The following is a 20,379-nucleotide window of genomic DNA, read 5'->3' on the forward strand; positions in this document are numbered from 1 at the left end:
TTTTTGCTCTTCGAAATGTAGCAAACGGGGCCCTCCATATCAAGATGTCTTCGCCGGGTCCGCCGTGGGAATAAGGACCAAGTTAGGGAGTCAGGCGAGAGTCCTTTCGATTAAGAAAGTAGAGTCACCAAACAGGCACCAATCACTTACTGGGGGCAGACACCATGAGGAGGTCGGAAAGGTCCGGGTACATGCGGTCTTCTTGCAACTGGCGGTCGATGAGCCGCCCCGCATTTTCCAGAGTTTCCTGCAGGGCTGCGGCCGATGCGGAGGCCGGCATCGCTGAGCCCAACAAAGAAGACGGCATCTCAAAAATCCGAGATGCCAGCGTCCGGAAAAAGTCAAAAACCGAGGCGATACGAGAGAAAACCCAGCAGCCTAGCTCAGAATCGCGCCTTAGGGCGCGCGCGCCTAACGAGCGCCTCGGCGCCTGTGCATGACGCACTTCCGGTTCGTCTGGTGGGGAATTTGAAGACTCCGTCTTGGAGTTGGGAGGAGGAAGCCGTTGCGGGGGCTGGACGTTAGGGGTGGAGCGAGCGAGCGGGAGGCCCTTTCTTGGAGGTGGCTGGGTGTTTAGGGTAGGGAGGGGGCAATCAGGGAAGGTTTTCTAGGGAAGGAAGGAAGGGGAAAGGAAGGGACTAGGGGAAGGGGAAAGGGAGGACCCGGGGATGGAGACGGCACAGGGTCGGGAGGGCCGGGGATGGGGGAAGGAGCGGGGACCGGGAGGCCGTCCGTTGGGGACCGCGCAGGTTGCTGCGGTTCCGTTGGGTTTATCGCGCGCTGGCTCTTGCCCCCTTGAGCTTCGCTGATCCGAATCCCGCAAATGCAGCTATTTAAAAGTATGCGCATCACTATCTTTGGTCCTCCAAATAACTTACCTTCTCAGAGTGGCTAGGAGTTGGTAGCTTGTGAGAAACAGTTTACATATGAACCAAAATCTCACTACGTTTCTGATGGGCATCAGTGTAAATTAAAACTCATGAGGCTTTTCTATTTGTGTGTCGCTACCGTTTGACTTTGGAGAATTAGGTGTTTACAGAATCATTCGCTGCGCGCAGGGAGCTGCTCCCTTACTTTATTCCCTATTACAGGCAGGAAGCAGACGGTTATAATTCATTGGTGCATTCCCAGCACACAGTAGAGGGACTGGTATAAAGGTCACCCAATAGACCACCCAGTCCTACAGAAACTGAATTCTTAATTTGTTTCAGGGATCGTGCGTGGTGATGGGAATATCAAACTGACACAACGTTCCGGCCCTCGAAGTGCTTTATGCATGGACTCAAGAGCAAAGCAATGAAGTGAATCACCGTAACTTATCAATGGGGTTTGTAGTAACTGCAGTAGAAAGCGAGGAGAAATGAGGGAGAAGAGGTCAGATAGGCTTCATTTCATGCGGCAGGCAGCTCGAGTAGTTAAATCAAAGCACTCTTCTTTAAAACGAACAGTCTTTATTTAGTCCTTATGTAGAATCTCATCCAAGTAAACTCCAGTTCTATTCTTCATAGTTTCTCGAGTCAATGACTTTAAATTGGTCTTTTGCTATGTGAATTACTTTTTACTTCTTCAATAAGGGTTGACTACATTTCTGAATATTAAAGTTCTGTGACATTACAGATCTATGTGTATAATTTAAGACCTCATAGCAAATATACTAGGAAAAATTAGATTTGTGTTATTGATGAATAAATAGTCTGATGGGTCTCCAGCTGTCAGTTTTATTTGGTAGACAACAGATTGAAAATGAATGTTCTGGCGCAGTGTTTGTTTTTAATTTGAGACAAAATATACAATTGAGCGTTTTCAATTCTACAGATTGGATGGTCTAGTAATACTGGTATAATATTCCAGCACAGCTACCACATTCCCAGAGGTCTAAGTCCAACTTCCATCCATTCACATATTGTCTGTAGCTGCTTTCCAGCTACAACAGCTGAGTCAAGTAGTTGCTACACAGACCACAGGGCCTCAAAAACAAAAATATTTACCTTTTAGCCCTTTACTGAAAAAATTTGCTGAAGTCTTCTCTAGAACAGCAATTTGAAAACTTTCTGATCTCAGAACCTCTTGATACGCTTAAAAATTATTAAGAACTACAAAGAATGTTTGTTTTGTGTGGGCTATATTTATGATAATTACTAATATTTCATAAAAAGGAGAAATTTAAAAAATCATTTAAAAGAATAAGCCTAATCCATATTAATATAAGTAACAATTCATGAAAAATTACATAGATTCCAAAACTAAAACATTAGTGAGAGGAACAGCATTATTGTACATTTTTGTAAATCTCTTAAGTGTCTGACAATAAGAGATAATAGAGTCTCATATCTGCGTCTGCTGTTACTATGTTGTGATACGTTGTTTAGGTGAAGTATATGAAGAAAAGCGAGCCTCACACAATTATGTAGTTGGAAAATGGGAGAAGTATTTTAATAACTTTTAAAACCCCTTGTGAATGTTCATCTCTGATAGTGTACCAAATCTTGACAAGTGGTAATTTCTTAAAGTCTAGTTGCGATGTGCAATTTGAAACGATCAGTGAAATTTTTTTGAACTTGATTAAAATCCATTGGTCTGTCTTGTATTTTGAATGGATTTTTTTTTTTAATCCATGCATGGTTCTATAACATTATGTGTTGGTCATTTGGAAAATACTGGTTCTCTGAGTTATGCAGAACTTCCAAACATTGACATACTTCATTAGCCAATAGAAAAAAGTGATTATGTTAATATCACTACCTATCTTATCCAAAAAATCTTTAAGTATTGGGAAGCTATCAAGCTTATGGTCATTGATACAAGTGTTTCAAGATTCTAATTTTCTCTTGAAAGCTATAATTTTCACTAGCAAGAGGTACAGTGAGTTTTGTTCTTTGAAGGGACAAGCTCATTTCATTCATTTTTGAGGAAATGTTGGCCAAATACTCAAGTCTGAATAACTATAGTTTGCGAGTCATACTTTCAAGTAAACTTGGTGTTTCATGAATAAAACTAACACTCAATTGCGCAAGTGGTTTCTTATTTGAGACAACTACATATTTTGATAGGCATCAGAAGTGCTTTACAAGTACTTCTCATTTTGTCACACAATGTATTTGAAAGACGTACTCATGGGTCCAGATTTAATAAAATTAACAATGTTATGGCTTTATTATGGACATTTTTAAGGGAAACTGGTTTTGTTTACAGTAAATATGTAACAGTGAAGAATGCAATGACTACTACTAGCAGTTTGCTTGTCACTGCCTTGATTTATGCTGAGACACTAGCAATTTTACCTACTATTGCTTTTGTATCAGCAGTGTAAATATCAATAGAGTGAAAAGGGCAAATGATGTCTTAGTTTATTATGATAATAGTTTTGATCTCATAGACACCCTTAAGGAGTATAAAGAATACACTTGGAGAAATACTGCTCAAATACCTTCATATGTTGTTTCTGATTGGACTATCTAGCCCCCTTAGGTATTTAAGATTTTTTGTTTTGTTTTTTAAATCTCTTCGTTAGAATGGAAATTCCATTAGGGCAGGGAATATGTTTTTTGTCTTCACCACTCTCACAAACATCTCACACTTAATCATGGCCAGCATTTATTGGGTGTGGAATATATGCCAGGCACAGATGAGGAATTTGAAGCATATAGAGTCTAAGTAACTCACCCAAGATTTCATTATCGGAATCAGGATTTAAGTGCAGACATTCTAGTTCTAGCACTCATTTCCAACAATTGTGCCCCTCCATAATTGCTCAAAGGAGTTGAAAACTTGTCTACTCAAAAACCTGAACATGGATATTTATATCAGCTTTATTCATAATTGCCAAAACTTGGAAGACACCAATATTTCCTTCAATAGGTGAATGGATAAGTGTACTGTGGTACATTCAAACAATAAAATATTATTCAATGCTTAAAAGAAATGAGCTATTAAGTCATGAAAAGACATGGGGGAACTTGAAATCTATATTACTAAGTGAAAGCAGCCAATCTGAAAAGGCTGCATACTGTATGATTCCAACTATACGACATTCTGTAAAAGGCAAAACTGGAGACAGTAAAAATACCAGTGGTCGGCAGGGGTTGTGGGGAGGGGAAAGAGGGATGAATAGTCAGAGAATGGAGGATTTGGGGGGCAGTGGAATACTTGGTATGATACCATAATGATGGATAGATGTTATTATACATTTGTCCAAACCCATAGAATGTACACCACCATGAGTGAACAGTGGAATTCAGGTTATTATGATGTGTGAATGTTGGTTCATAAATGATAACAAATGCACCCTTCTGGTGGGGGATGTTGATAATGGGGGCAGGCTATGCATGTAGAGAGTATATGGGAAATCTCTATACATTTTTCTCAAATTTTCTGTGAACCTTTAACTGCTCTAAAAATTAAAGTCTTAATGAAAAGGAAGAAAAAGTGTATGTATCACCTCAAGCCTTTACCCACAAGTTCTTGACTACTGAGGAGCTGAAATACTTATTTTTAAGGTTGGGGTATGGTTACATAATGAGCTGTATGCATAAAGTTCTATTTTATTACCTAAGGCTTGTTTATCTGTATTCGGAAAAGAGACAGTGACATTAATAATAACTTGTTTTGTTAAAGGTGCAATGAATTAGCCCACTGATTGGAGTTCACATTGACTTTTGACTTTTGTGGTTCAGTAATCTGTGGGGCTGAAACCAAACTTTATTCTCCCAAGTTATGTAACATCCTGCCATGTAAGAGGAGTAGCTTTTGCCTTTACAACTACTTTTTCTCATTCATTCATTTATTCGTTTTACAAATATTGAGCATCCACTGAGGCGTTGTGCAATTAAGGAAGGTTATTAGATTACATAATAGAGAGACCTAACTTAGTTGGAGGTCTGGAAAGCTTTGTAAATGCTTACAAGAGCATTGAAGTTTGAGACCTGAAGGATGAATGAGGTTAAATGAAGGGCATTAGGCTTGGTGACGAGTCAGAGGTTTGAGAACATAATGTTCTGAGGCTTCTTATAGAGCTGAAGGAACGCTGGTGTGGTGGAAAACAGAAAAAGATGAAGTTAGAAAGGTTTTGGAAGCCATTTTATTTTAGGAGCAAATGGACATTGCTTGATCATTATCATTTAGGGTGTATAGGTAAAGCATAATTTGAGGTACACTAAGGAAATAGTGGGGCTAATGAGTAACTTTATGAAAAAATTTTCATTCAGCAACATTTATTAGGATGATACATAGTTTTGGTAGAATTCAGAAATATAGAGATAAGTAATGTGCCATTAGGTTGTAGCATAGATAAGGAGTCATGTAAAGAAATTAAACCCAATAAAAAGTGAAAATATAATAAATATGTGAATAAAATGCTTTGGGAACCCTTGCTGTGGGCTAGGAAACTATAACCAAGCAAATAGGGGGAGGCTTGGACTAAGAGTACAGGTTTTAGAGCATTTTCTGACAACTCTCAGCTAACTTAGGTCTTTCTGGCTTCTGATTGCTTTTTAGTAATGTAGTAGACACTCATTGCTTCCTTAAAATATGCTCAAAAGGTGGAAGATTGTGGGAGTTTCCTCATAGAGAAGCACAAAACACACAGAAAGGGCGTCTTTAGAAACAGGACAAAATTGTGGAAATTTCCTCATAGAGAAGGACAAAACACATAGAAAGGGCTTTTCTTTAGAATTCTGTGAAGATTAAGTGTCACCTTGGCGGTAAACGCGTCTTAAAATGTAAAAGGTGTTAACAGAAATTCCAGATAATGTTCTCATCCAGTGGGGTGAGCTGGAAGTCAGCCTCTGCGGCGCTAATGCCCCGCCAGTCCGCGAGGGCGGCGCTGCTCAGAAGGCCGCCCTCTTTCCGCAGAGGGCGCCGCTCTTGGCGTTTGCAGAGACGCTGATGATAGGAGGCGACGCTTCCTGCTGGGTTTGCTGTGAATCTTCTGCAGCTGCTTGGGCTGCTGCTGATGCTCATTCTGCAGCCGGCGGAAAGCCATGGAGCGCCCTGGACCCAGCGAAGGTGGGTTCCGTTAGGCGGGCCCGGGCAGGCGGGACTGAATCAGGGGCTCTTGGCCGCCGCACTAATGAAGCCCCCATTCGCCCCCTCTTACTCCAGTAACAGGCTCAGACGTATCAGGACCCGACCCGCAGCTGGCGGTCACCATGGGCTTCACGGGGTTCGGTGAGTGACTGCCTTAGGCACAGCCTCATCTCCTTTTGCAGGGGTTTTAAGGGCCGCAGGTTGGGAGGGAAGGCCGAGCTGTCACCTCTGTTCTTTACCTTCCAGCTGTGCCAAATTCTAATTGCTTTAGGCTGGGGTATATCTTGTAGTTTCTTGGAACTCTCTTCCCCATCTATTTTCTAACTCCTGCCTGTCACCTGGGACCAACTCAGGTGACACTTATGGGAATTCTTGTGAGAAAGATGCTTTGTGACCCACGCGGTGGAGAGTGTTGGTTGGTGGAGGGAGTTGTTTCTTTGCGTCCTGAGACCGAGAGGTAACCTCTGACTGTGGTCTGTAATGTGATGGTTCTTTTGGCAACAAATGGGCCATTAAGTAATGTAATAATGGTTTTAAGTCCTTTTTGATTCAAGTCTTTCTTCTCCAGCACCGTCACTTCATTCTCTCTGTAGAGCCTAGTCACGTCACGTTATTGACATAAAGAAAAACGTCTCAAACAGATGTCGTCATCTATTGAACACATTAGTCTCAATAAACAATAAATGTAAATTGTTTTCTCACCGCATTTTTGTTGGGTCTTGGAAAGAACAAATGCCAGGCTAATGTGTCAGGTCTCTCGTTTCTTCTTTCATGTAATCATTTATTCTGGTAATGTCTTGAGCCACATTTTTACTATCTCCTAGGTGGTCTGAGGAAACACACAGTTTTGTTTCAGTTCTTTAAATACAGCTTTCTCCCTAATTTCAAAAGTGACACATATTAATAGCAGAGAATATAAGGAACACAAAAAATGAGAAGAAAGTAAAAGCATTCATAATTTCATGATCTAGAAATCAAGACTTAAATGTGAAGTTTTCCAGTCTTTTGTTGTGTCTTTATTAAGAAAATTAAGACCATATGTATATACAATTTTATATTATTATTATATATATAGTTTATTTAACTCTTAATATTTTGAGGATTTTCCACATTATGAAATGCTCTCCCAAAACATGATTTTTAATAGCTAAATAGTCGCCTATTTAATAGAAGTTCCATAATTTGTAATATTTTTACATAGTTTTTAATTTTACATAGTTTTTAATTTCTCCTTACATAGTTTTTAATTTTAACTTTTATCAATAATATTAAAATGAAAATTTTTATAAATAACCTCTTTTTGTAAAAGGAATTTTATATGTATTTCCTTGGGTAGATTTCTAGAGGGACTGCTTTAATAAAAAATGTAAATATTAAAAAATAACCAAAATTTGAGTATGTATCTTTTGAAAACTTCTTGATATATATTGTCATAATACCCTTCAGAAAGGTTGTTTCAATTTATACCAAAATCAGTGTTATGTAAGAATGCCATTTTTACCATACTCTTACAAAGATGGAGTAGGTATTATTTTAAAACAACAACAACAATAATGAAAACAAGTACAACATTGTTTCCAAGCTCATTCAGGTTGTTGTCAAAATTAGGTACCTTATGGTGTTAGGGCTAAGGCCCCTGTTTCCTTACTGACGATAAAGTGGGAGTCTTTTAGCTTCTTAATGTACCTGCATTACTTGTCATCTTGCTCCCTTCATCTTCAAACAAACTGTAGTACCTTCCTTCAGTTCTTCTGAAACTCCAAATCTCTCTGACTTCCCCCGCTGTATTTGTTTTACATCTTTGCTTGCAAGGGGTCCTGGGATTAGATTAGGCCAACCAGGATAATCACTCTAGTTTAAAGTCCCATAACTTTAATTATATCTGCAAAGCCCCTTTTGCCCTGTAATGGTACATATTCACAGGGTCCAGAGATTAAGGTATGGACATTCTCCATTCTGCCTACCATATCAGTCTTGTAGTTTTCAGAGAAATGGTCTAGAGGAATTAGAGGAGGATGGGAAAATTGGCTGGTTACTTAGTGATGAGATTGTCCTTAAAAATTCTTTGGGAAGTAAACTCTTTCTTTCTGCATATTTTCTGGTTATTGTGTAATCATGCTATAAATTAGACAGACGAGGTGGTTATTGATCAATCAGTAAGTACTTACTGAGTACCTAAAGTTTGGATAGCTTAGTGCAAGATCATAATCTGCTACTTAATTCCTGTTTTAGGAAAAAAAGCTCGCACATTTGATTTGGAAGCAATGTTTGAACAAACTCGAAGAACCGCTGTGGAAAGAAGTCGGAAAACACTGGGTAAGAAGTTCAGTTATCTGCTGTTTTATTGGTTTAAATACGTATACAACTTACATAAGTATATTGACAGTTATTGTAAGACTGTAAAACAATTTCAAAAGTTTAAAATTTCTTAACAGACCATATGTACTGGTTCTTTTGGAAGCAGAGGTTTCTTTTGTTTTGTTTTTAAAACATGGTAAAAGTTGAATCTAAATAGGGTAAGAAGGTCTGAGTGCTAAAATTTCTTAGTACTTTGAACAAACAAGGATTCTAAATTAATTTATAAGAATCAGAATAGCAGTTTCTTTATTACCTCTCCTTCGACCTCTATCTGATTCTCATTTCATTTTTTTCTTTCCTGCTTACAGCGGAACCAGTATTTGGAAGGCTGGGCGAGAGGTGGCTCTCACAGCTGTGTACACCACTGACTGTTGACGCAGGCAGTATAGAAAATTGAGACATATAGTGAAAGTGGCTGCTGCTGAATCTCTGCATTCATGAATCATATCAGACATTTAACGAACGTCTTAATTTCAGACTGTCTGGTTTGATACCAGGTGGTTGGCAATTCTAGGTACCACCTCAGGGTCTTCAAAGGAGACTGACTCCTCTACTGCTTCCTTGGGATTTGTTTCAGGTCATTCTTTACTACAGAGAAGGAATAGGTGTAACCTAATAGAGCAGAAGGGGCTAGAAATCAGAGACAGGACACCTGGGAAAATTTAAGTGAATGTTGTTCTGGAACTTGTCAGTGTTGGTTGTAAAATGATAAATTTCGTAGCAGTAATATGTAATATTTTGGAAGTGAGCTTAACATTTATTTTTTTGTGAAAAGATAGCTCGCTGCATATTTATTATGTGAAATTTCAAACACATACAAAAAGTACAATAATGAACTCCCATGTACCTGTCTCACAAATTTAACTACTATACCAATTCATGGCTAGTGTTATACTGCCTCTCTCAGAGTATTTTGACACAAATTTTAGATACATTGTTTCACCCGTAAATATTTTAGTTTGTGTCTTTAAGCGATAAGGATTCTTTTAAAAAACTTAAATTTTTTTATTACAGTTGACATATAATATTATGTTTCATGTACAATATAGTGTGTAGACATTTATATACCTTACAAAGTGATCACCCGCATAAGCCTAGTAGAGATGAGGATTCTTTTAAAAAACTTAATCAAAATACTATTATTACTACACCTAAAAATGTTAAGTAATTTAATATCATCAAACAAGATACAAGGACATGATATCTGAGGCATATTTATAAATGCCTTAAACACTTAATTTTTAAACATTTTAGTGAAAGAATAGTATGCTATACTATTACAGCATAGCTTTCTTGTATTTACCTTTTTACCATGTGATACAAAATGCTTTGAACAGGAATTGTTCATCTGAGGAAGTTTTATGGTGCCCAGTCCCAGCCTTGCCAGATTGGTTCTCAGTATATATTTCAGAAGATTGAATTGGATATAGGATTGTGAGACTGCCTTTTACAAAATAATCCTGCCTGTTTGGAGGATGTTTTAAAATGGTATGATCCACTATAGAGAGACTGGGATTTGGAATTGAAGGATCTAGGTTTGAGGGTCAACCCCGCATTCTACTAGATGAGTAACATTGGATGGGTTTTCAAATTTCAGATCCTTAATTTTCCCGTCTATTAGGTGGAAATGATAATAAGACCTCTCTTAGAGGTTCTTGAAGGGATTAAGATGCCAACACCTTCGTACCTTTTAAGCAGTAAAGTACTTTATAAATGTCAATTTTAATTCCTATCATTTTTCTTAATAAAACACGTATACATTTAGCACCTAAGAGGAATTCCAGTGAAGTTATTAGATTTTAAAAATTTTGAAAAATTATCTCAAGACCTTGTTCTTCTGTGATGTTTGTGGATGAACGTAATGTGTTGAATGTTTTTGACTTAGCTTTACGTCCTTTGTCTTGGACTGCTGTTTCTATCCCTGATCTAAACGCATGAATCCAAAGTTTGACTCACTTTCTTAAAATAAAAGTTCAAAAACTGTGATATGTGCCTTATTTATCTCATGATTGGTATTGGAATCTTTCCATGGACATTGATATTAGACATGAGGAAAATAAGAACTGTAGTCCCTTTTAATAGCAAGTTTAGTTGTCTGTGTATGTGAATATGAACTGTTTTAGTTTTTAAATGCTCTAGTAAAAGGAAGAATTACTATAAAACCTTAATAAAATATGAGTTATGTAAAATGTCAGGAAATAATAATGGTAGAAATTGTTTTTTTAATATTTGTTATATTCGTGAAAGCTGTAAGTGTATCTTAGACATATGAAAGATAGACCCCTTCTTAGAACTGTTAGACTGTTGAGATAAATGGGGAAGAAAGATTTATTCAGACGCTTGTTTTGCGTCTGGCCATGCTTTGGATGGATTATAAACCTTCTGTTATATGATTGTAAAAAACTTCCTTGAAAAAATGATTAAGATAGGATTGACTATGATTTCAATGGATGATTTAATGATCCTGAGAAGAAAAATTGTTCCAGAAATTTTAGAAATTAGAAAGATAGATAGATTTATTTATTTATTTATTTATTTATTTATTTATTTATTTATTTAATCTATCTATCTATCTATCTATCTATCTATCTGAAATCTCTAAGGCCTTGCTCGTTTTTACCTTTTCTAGGCATTCTCTCAAAACCCCTCTGGACATAATAATTGTTCCCTGCCTTTGTTTCCATAACTCTTTAAAAATATTATAAATTTATTTTAATATTGTTCATGTCTTGAGGATAAGAATCTTGTTCTTGATTTTGATACAAGGCGTAACACAGAGCTTGGTACATAGTAGTTACATTTCTGGATATTTAATGGAGAAATGTAACTAATATAGTTAAAGTGTTTTCTTTTTTCTTCCTAGTATTTTGGCATTAAACATTTAAAATTAAATGTCAACTTTTATGAAATTGGTAGGCTAGTGAATTGTTTAAATTAGAATAACAAAAACATTTAGGTAAATATTTAATAACATGTAAAATATTTAATTTTAGATACAAAGTATATCATCATCAGAAAACATTTATTCTAGCTTATATTTATAATAGTTTTATTTCCTTTGTATTTTGTTTAATTTTCATTTCTTCCTTTAAGTTAAGTGGTTATAATGATTGGCTCTGAGATTTTCAGGTGCCAAATTCAATTCATTTGAATCTGCAATTTGTGTGAATCAGCCCAGCTGGGACAAGGTAGATTTGAATAGTTTGCTGTTAACCTAGACAAAAGCCACGTATGTATGGGGTGTTTTTGCAGAAATGGCTATCCAAAATTCGTTATTATTTGAAAGTAGAGAGATATCAATAAAATGAGGTACTTGGAAGAATAAAATGGAGTAGGTTAATTCACTTTTGTTAAGGAAAGACCTTTTTATAGTGTTTACAGTGTGCTTAATTTCACATTCGGTAGAAATGCACAAAACAATTCCCTCTGTCAGAATTAGAATCTATTGAATTGTTGCCTTTTTTTCCCCCCTCAGTCAACAATGAGGAAACAAGTTTTCTCTACAGTGTCCCCCCCTCCCCCCTCCTCGCCCACTTTAATGAAGCAGGTGACAATAGGAACCCCTCGGAATAGAAAATTCTTGCTAGTATAAAAAAACAGTTAAAATTTTAAATAAAAAAGTTAAATGCTTCACTATGCTGGGACACATAGTTTGGAGTATTTATCCACTGCTGAGGATCTCTAGTTAGATACGTGGGTGGGTCACAGTTTCCAGGTAGTCTGGTGACAGGCAGTGAAGGGCTGTACTTTACAGCCCTTCGAGAGAGGTAGGCTCACTGTTACATAAGGTAGGCGGTACTTGTTGGATAATTTTTTAGTCTCTAGAAAGTCTGGTCACATCAAAGAAAGATCTAGTTGTGGAGCCTCAGTTCACTGCTCTGGGACTTAGTGGTTCTGTGTTAACTTCTCTGTGCCTTAGGATTCCTCAACTGTAAAGCGAGGATAATAAATCATACCTACTTCGACTGAATTGTATAATTGAAATTTACTGAGAGTAGAACTTCAATGTTCTTATCAAAATAGGGGAAAAAAGGAGTAAGTTTGTGGGGTGATGGATATGCTGATTGACTCCACGGGGAATATCTCTTACAGTGTGTATGTGTGTTGTTAAGTCATCACGTTGTACATTACATATCTTACAGTTTTGTCAATTATACCTCAACAAAGCTGAAAAAAGCATCTATTTCAGAGGTTGTTAGGAAGATTAAAAGATTATAGCCAGTGCTTAAAACAGTATCTGGTACATAGTAAACTCCATATAAGTATTAGGTGCTGTTATTTTTGTTAAATTAAGGCTGATATTAAAGATGCTTTTGGTTACTTGCAAAGAAGTTATAGAAGACTTAATTAAAAATGGCTCAGAAAGGAAACATTTGTTATCACACGTGACAAGAACTCTAGAATGGGGCTCTTCCATCTTCTGATTCCCAACATGAAGGACATGCAGTGTTTCCCCTTTGCTGCTTTGCCAGATTTTGGGTGTTGGCTTTTCCTAAGCTGGCTGACCTCATGACCCAAAACTGTCAGCGGAATTTTATTGCATGCTGATGACCACATCTACAAGCTGAAAGGAGACTGTTTTGTATATCTCTGTTTAGGAGTAAGAAAACCTTTTTTAAATGTACCTCTAGCTGACTTCCCCTCATCGTGTTGGCCAGTAGTAATGGGGCACATCAGTTCCAAACAAAGCCATTGGCAAGAGCAATAGGATTCACGTGAAGCCAAGATTCTCCCTCTCTGGGCAAGGAGGGGCCCAGCGTCTCCTGAAGCACAGTGCTGGCTCTTTCTTACCTAGAGAAAATTGCGGTTTTCTTAGCAAGGGAAAAAGGGGGAAATGGTTGTTGGGTAGGTGGGTTGGTATTGTTTCCTGATTAGGGTCAGGGCTGCCCCTAAAAACCTGAGCCTAGAGTCCAGTTTCCCCCCACCCCCAACCTTGCCCTGTGCTGGAGCGTATGGCGAGATTGATTGGAGAAGAGGATGAGGGTAGGAGCCAAGCAAGTGCACTCTTACATTTGTACATTATACCTGCATTTTTCTCCCCACCTCCAGCTATCAGAGTGTAGAAGTGTTGACTCCTAACCTACCTCAGCCTAGTGGAGAGCACAAAACAAAAACAAACCATGAGTGAGAGCTATAGCTTTTGCCTTCTTCCTGGAGAATTTTATCTTCAATGTTTGGAATGAAAGACTATCTAGTTACTTGTGGACGTTTGCTGGTTATCTCGTTTCTCATCCTTCATATCTTAGCAACGACAGATCCTAAAGAACACAAACATTCCAATAACTAAGTGCCCTTTGATACTGCTTGACTTTAGGTGTATTGTTTTTCATTATTAAGGAAAAAATGTTAAAGGTTTTTTCAGGTTATTGAGGATGGTAGCAATTGAGAACCAGACTATTCATATCATTCATTTCTTTCCTGTGTGTGTCCCCCAATTATAGAGTGGGATTATTGGAGGAAAAAGGTTAAATTTCCTTGAATAATTTTTTTGTCTTTCCAAGGTAAACAGCTCCAGAAATCTAATGTAGTTGAAATGTTCTCATGATTTTGGCAGGAAGTTTCTGATAAAAAAATCCAGTGTGGAAATTCAGAAATGCTGAATTTATCACTTAAAACATTAAAAGTAAAAAGTGAAATTATGTAAGATCTTACTTTTGAGTGCTTTATTTTTTACTTATCACCTTCCACATCTTTTTACATAATGCAGTCTGATTTATAATATATTCACATGCTAATTTTGCTTAGCATATCTTAATATTTTCCCAGATTTGTATATTTTCCGTCAATATTAGCTGCATTTTATATTATGTTATTGTATAGTAAGTCAATTTTCCTAGTGTTAGACATTTAGGTTGATAATTTTTTGTTGTTACTGGTAATACTGTAAGTTACATCTTTGTGACTATGTTAATTTTAAGCCTTTTCAATAATGACAAATTTTGAAGTCTAACTGTTGGAAAAATTTTTAAATCTTTCCAGAAGCAAGAGAAAAAGAGGAAGAAATGAACAAAGAGAAAGAATTAAGAAGGCAAAATGAAGATACTGAACCAACACCTTCAGCCTCAAATGTGGTCAGAGATTGCTCTAAATCATCTTCCAGGTGCTTGATTTTCCCAAAAGGATTCTACTAAACATATTTTCTAGAACACAAGTTCAGAACACAAGTTAGGCAAAATTCCTGATAGTAAAAGCTTGCATAATTTCTCCTGTTTTAGACAATAGATGTCCCTAGGACCGTGAAAAAGTCCTGTCACATCGTGAATCAATTGAGTGTCTCTGAAGCATTCCAGATGTAGTGTTAAAATCTATGCCTTTTGACTGCAGAGCATACTATATAAAGTGGAAAGAGGCTGACAAGTTTGTAATTTTTGTCATGTTTATTTTGACATTTATGTCTTTTGTCCCTTTTTCCAAAATTCTGCATTCACGATAACTTTATTTGGTGGGATCCTTTACAGAAATAGATAAGAAAGAATATAAATAGAGGTTCTTTATAAAGTTTACTAGGTTATAGGAGAAAGCAGCCTTTAAAATTCCTTTAGAGTGAAATTTAATACTATGTAACTTAATTACTAGGAACTTTAAAAGACATAAAAACCATATATAGATATCAAATCTGGATGGAATAATACGAGAAATCTAATGTTGTTTTAGGTGTATTTTTAATTGTCAAGTTGGTTCCATAAACTTTTCATGGCAAAATCTACCATTGGATTGACATTTCGTTTGTTCATGTTAGAAAAACATAAAATGCCTGAATACACAAAATATCATTTATGCTATGTAATACTGTGTAATAGTGTAATACTATACTCTTTCATTTTTTGCAAATCTGTTCCCTGGTACATGTCTTTGGTACCTCAGTCTAGGCCCTTGAGCAGAGTCTCACTCCACAAATCTTGTTCTTTTCTATAGTATCTTTGTAGGGAGGGGGCACTATCTACATGGAAGTACAAGTCAGGTTCTCTGTTTTCGTAATAGTGCAATCCTAATATCTGTTTAGTCTGTGAAGTGTGTGAGTATCTTGGTATACATTAGTAAAGAGCGAGGGTCAGCAAACTTTTTCTATGAAGGACAGATAGTAAATATTTTAGGCATTGGGGTCGATACAGTCTCTCAACTACTCAACTCTGCCATAGGTAACAAAAAAAAAAAAGGGCTTGGCTGTATTCCAGTAAATCTTTAAGAAACAAGCACCAGGCTAAAGATTGTCACCCGCCACCAACCCTGCTGCCACTTGTCATTCCTTTATATGCTAATCAAAAAATTCAGTTTTGTTTTGTCTATGGTTTTGTATTAATTGTCAATCTCACGATGTCCCTGGGTTTCAACATAATACAGGGAAAAAACCCTCCTTTTTTTAAGAGGAACATTTAATATTTACCTTTGGTTTTCTTACTTTTGGGATGATTTAAGATGTCAAAAACAACTGTTTTGTTTTCATCTTATTGCTGAGGTTTTCACAAACATAAGGATTCTATTAATTGAAAATTATAAAAATTTCAATAATTCTAGTGATTCTGTATTTTGCTGCAATATTAACTTTAAAACCTAAAGATAAAAAGCATGCACTGCTGGTATTGGGAATATATTTTATTGATATGACAAAACCCAAACATTACTTTTGTCATTAGTGATTAAAATTACAGAACTTTATTGAAATTATAAAATATAAAGGTAGAAATAATCAAGAAAAATATCATAATACAACCTTATTATTGCATTTCATTGATCAAAGAATGGAAGTTTGCTTATTGCAGTTTCAGAAGGCCTCACGTGAATAATCCATGGCAGATGAACAGATATGTCAAAAGCTTAACTGAGGATGTGTTAATACCAGATATATTTCATGTAGATTTCCTATAATCTATTATATGGATTCTTTAAACTCTTTCTGTTCATTGAATTATGTTACTGTAAAAGAACTTCACTGTGGCTAAATTTAATTAAAACTTTAAAGTCTATTTAAATAGCCTTTTTAAGAACACATTTAATGCCTACAAGATACAATCCAAGATATTGTCTACTATATTAGAGTGCATATAATAAGTTATTTTTTGAATTTAGCACCTGGACCAAAAAAAAAAAAAGTCCCTCCCTTCTCTAAATGCTTTTTCTTATAATAGACACATAGAACACTATTTCCCTTTTTGCCACGGTTCCTAGAAAGCTTAGAACTCAATTTAGTGTTCTTTTGTGATTGTCTTGTCCCAGAACTCCAGTTTAGGAAACAATGATTTTGAGCTGGGACCAAAGATCATATACTGGGAATTGTTGCAACCGTCTGGCTAAATTGAGTATTTAGTTATCTCAAATTGCAACATTTACTTTTATTCAAAATCTTAGTAAATCAATGCCCTTAACATTTGTCATATTAAGAAAATACATACAAATGTGCAGAAATCAAGTAACGTTTACAAGGCCATTGAACTCAGTGATTGAATTCGTAATGGACTCAAACAAAACATTGCTGAGTTTTTGCCTGTCTAGGAATTGTTTTTCCCCTTAAGAAAACAAAATATGTTTGTTATAAAGTATGTCATACATATAAAACTTTAGATATCCTACATTTAAAGTAAAGAGAACCAGTGAAACAATCACCCAGCTTGAGAGATAGAGCATAGAGCCTTAACAATACCTTTGAAATTCTCTCCCTACTCACATTTCTCTCTTCCACAATGGAAACCTTCCCTGTGTTTATCCTTCCTTCTTTTTTTTTTTTAGCTAGTTTTACTATATATAAATATATTCCTAAATAATACGTTATTTTGTATGATTTCTTATTTTATATAGATGCTGTTAATGCTATAATGAATGCAATTTTCCCTTTGGCTTTTTTTTCATTCAATCAGGTGTTTTTGAGATTCATTCATGTTGACAAGTGAACCTATAGTTCATTTTTAATGTAGCCTAGTTTTCTATTTAGAAATATACTACGATTTATCCACTGTCTAGTAAATTTAGGTTGTTATTTTTCTGTCTTATTAGAAAGTTTGCTTTTACTGACGTCCTTGTAGCCATCTTCTGTTTTATATGGGAAGAAGCTTCTTTAGAGTATGTGCCTAGTAGTGGGCACGCTAGGTCTTTAAGTACACATTTACCTTTGCTAGCTTTGGCTGAATTGTTTTCTAGAGTTTGTACCAATTTACAATACCGCCAGCAGAGTGTAAGAGTTCCTGTTACTGCACATCCTTGCCAACACTTCTTAGACATTTTTATTTTTGCCAGTCTGATTGCTGTGAAGTGATAGTCTTATAATGTTCATTAGTATTTTGCTAGTTACCAGTGTGTTTGTACATCAGTCAAAAGTTTGTTGGTAATATATTTTCTCTTCTGAATACGATAAAAACTATCTTCTGCAAGATTTTTCTGTTGGGCTGCTTGTGTTTGCCCCTTAATGGATAGTGTATTATTATTTTTATTTTTCAATGGAGTCTTTTTTTGGTTTTTTTATTATTATTAGTTTCAGGTGCACAAGACAAAGCAAAACTTAGACGTTTATCATTTATATCCCTCACACTGTGTGAACCCCCCCCCATCCACTATCCCTCTGTACGTTCCCCAAATTAATTTTCAAAACCCCGTGGCCATCTTGTGCTTACCAACTATTTTCTAAACTTCTCACCTTCAATAAAACATCAGAAGGAGAAATTAAAAAAGCAATTCCATTTACAATTGCTCCAAAGACTATAAAATACCTGGGAATAAATTTAACCAAAGAAGTAAAAGATCTGTACTCAGAAAATTATAAGACACTGAAGAAAGAAATGAAAGAAGATACAAATAGATGGAAACACATACCATGTTCATGGATAGGAAGAATTAATATAGTTAAAATGTCCATACTGCCTAAGGCAATATACATAGTCAACGCAATTCCTATCAAACTACCAATGACATTTTTCACAGAAATAGAACATATAATCCTAACATTTATATGGGACAACAAAAGACCCCAGATATCCTCAGCAATCTTGAGAAATAAGAACAAAGTGGGAGGTATAACAATACCTGACATCAAATTATACTACAAGGCTACAGTAATCAAAACAGCATGGTACTGGCATAAAAACAGACCCATAGATCAATGGAACAGAACAGAGAGTCCAGAAATAAATCCATGCCTATATGGCCATTTAATCTATGACAATGGAAGCAAGAATGTACGGTGGGGTAAAGACAGTCTATTCAATGGAGTTTTTAAATAAATATGTTTCAAATTTTAATATATTCTAATTTATTAATTGTTTCTTTTGTGGCATGTGCTTTTGTATTCTGTTTAAGACATGAGTCCTTACTCTGAAGTCATAAAAATAACTTCTTATATTTTCTTCTAAAGTTTTGTTTTTCATATTTAGATCTTTAATCAACATAAAATTGATTTTTGTGGATACTCTGAAGTTGTTATCCAGTTTTATTTTTTTCCTCCATATGGATAATTAATTTGGCCAGCCCCTTTATTTTTAATGTCTAAAAAAATGTATTTTAAAGCAGTTTGAGATTCACAGCAAAACTGAATAGAAGGTACATTTTCCATCTGCCTCCTGCCCCTGCCCCCGTATATTCATAGCTTTCCCCATTGTGACATCCCCCATCGGAGGGTACATTTGTGGCAGTAATGAACCTATACTGACACATCATTATCACTCAGAATCCATACTTTACAGGAGGGTTCACTCTTTGGTGTTGATTCAGTGGGTTTGGGCAAATATATAATGACATGTGCCCACCATTATCGTATCAGTTGGAGTAGTTTCACTGCCCGAAACATCCTCTGTGTTCCACCTCTTCGTTGCTCCCGCCCCAGCTGCTACCAACTACTGATTTTTAAATTTTTATCTAAGTAATGTATACACATTACAGAGTCAAACATAAAGCTTCATTTCACCCTGTTCATGATTCTTGCTTCCCAGAGGAAACCATTAAAATTTTTAAAAGGTTTTTCTTCTTCTATTTACCTCCATATTTCTAAATTGTATCCTGTTACTACTCTCTTGATTTAAAAAAAAAAATTATTTTTAGTATGGCAAAATTTTTATAACAAAATTTGCCATTTTAAACTTTCTAAAGTATGCAAGTCAGTGACATTAATAACATTTATAATGTTGTGCAACCATCCTTATTTCCAAAAATTTTTACCACTCCAAACAGAAACTAGAATTATTAAGCAATAACTCCACACTTTCTTCTGTCTTTAGCTCCTGGTAATCTCTAATCTACTTTCTGTCTTCATGAATTTGTGTAGTCTAGATATTTCAAGTGGAGTCAGATAATATTTGTCCTTTTGTGTATAGTTTCAATTTACATAACGTTTTGTTTGTGTTGTTATCAGAATTTTATTCCTTTAAGTGGTGGAATAGCATTCTATTGTATGTATATATGACAATTTGTTTATCCTTTCATTTGTTGATGAACACTTGGGTTGTTTCCACTTTTGGGTATTCTGAATGCAATGAATATTGGCATACCAGGGTATGTTTCAGTCTTTGCTTTTAATTCTTTTGGGTAGAAATATCTAGGAGTGGAATTTCTAGGTCATATAGTAATTTTATGTTTAACTTTTTGAGGAACTGCCTAAATGTTTTCCGCACAGTGGCTGTACCATTTTACATTCCGACCAGCAAAGTATGAAGGTTCCAGTTTCTCCACATTCTTGCCATCGTTTATTTTCCATTTCATTTTTTTATTATAGCCATCCTAGTAGGTGTGAAGTGGTATCTCATTGTGGTTTTAATTTTCATTTCCCTAATGTCTATTGATGTTGAGCATCTTTTAATGTATTTATTGTCATTTATGTACCTTTGGAGAAATACTTATTGAAGTTCTTTGCCCAATTTTAAATTGGGTTGTTTGTCTTTCTATTGGTGAGTTGTAGGAATTCTTTATATATCCTGGTTATTAAATCCTTATCAGATATATGACTCGCAAATATTTTCTCTCATTCTGTAGATTTTCTTCTCATTTTCTTATTAATGTCCTTTCTTGCATGAAAGTTTT

The 20,379-nt window shown here is 35.8% G+C and overlaps 2 protein-coding genes across 2 annotated transcripts in view; one reads left to right on the forward strand and one right to left on the reverse strand.

Annotated features, from left to right (window-relative positions):
* The window catches only part of NUP155 (nucleoporin 155), a 53,132-nt gene extending 52,692 nt beyond the window's left edge, over positions 1 to 440 (reverse strand). Inside the window, exon 1 of the mRNA XM_019737278.3 lies at positions 151 to 440. Within this exon, the coding sequence (XP_019592837.2) occupies positions 151 to 307 (157 nt within the window). The 5' untranslated portion in view covers positions 308 to 440. The remainder of the gene's footprint in view (positions 1 to 150) is intronic.
* A 410-nt stretch (positions 441 to 850) lies between these two features.
* Positions 851 to 20,379, forward strand: part of WDR70 (WD repeat domain 70) — a 238,384-nt gene continuing 218,855 nt past the window's right edge. The window contains exons 1-5 of the mRNA XM_074328991.2: positions 851 to 1,301; positions 5,851 to 6,003; positions 6,100 to 6,165; positions 8,257 to 8,340; positions 14,362 to 14,482. Of these exons, the coding sequence (XP_074185092.1) occupies positions 5,979 to 6,003; positions 6,100 to 6,165; positions 8,257 to 8,340; positions 14,362 to 14,482 (296 nt within the window). The 5' untranslated portion in view covers positions 851 to 1,301; positions 5,851 to 5,978. The remainder of the gene's footprint in view (positions 1,302 to 5,850; positions 6,004 to 6,099; positions 6,166 to 8,256; positions 8,341 to 14,361; positions 14,483 to 20,379) is intronic.

This window comes from Rhinolophus sinicus, chromosome 3 (assembly GCF_057876585.1).
Source record: "Rhinolophus sinicus isolate RSI-liver-muscle chromosome 3, RSI-T2T, whole genome shotgun sequence".
NCBI classification, from domain to species: domain Eukaryota; kingdom Metazoa; phylum Chordata; class Mammalia; order Chiroptera; family Rhinolophidae; genus Rhinolophus; species Rhinolophus sinicus.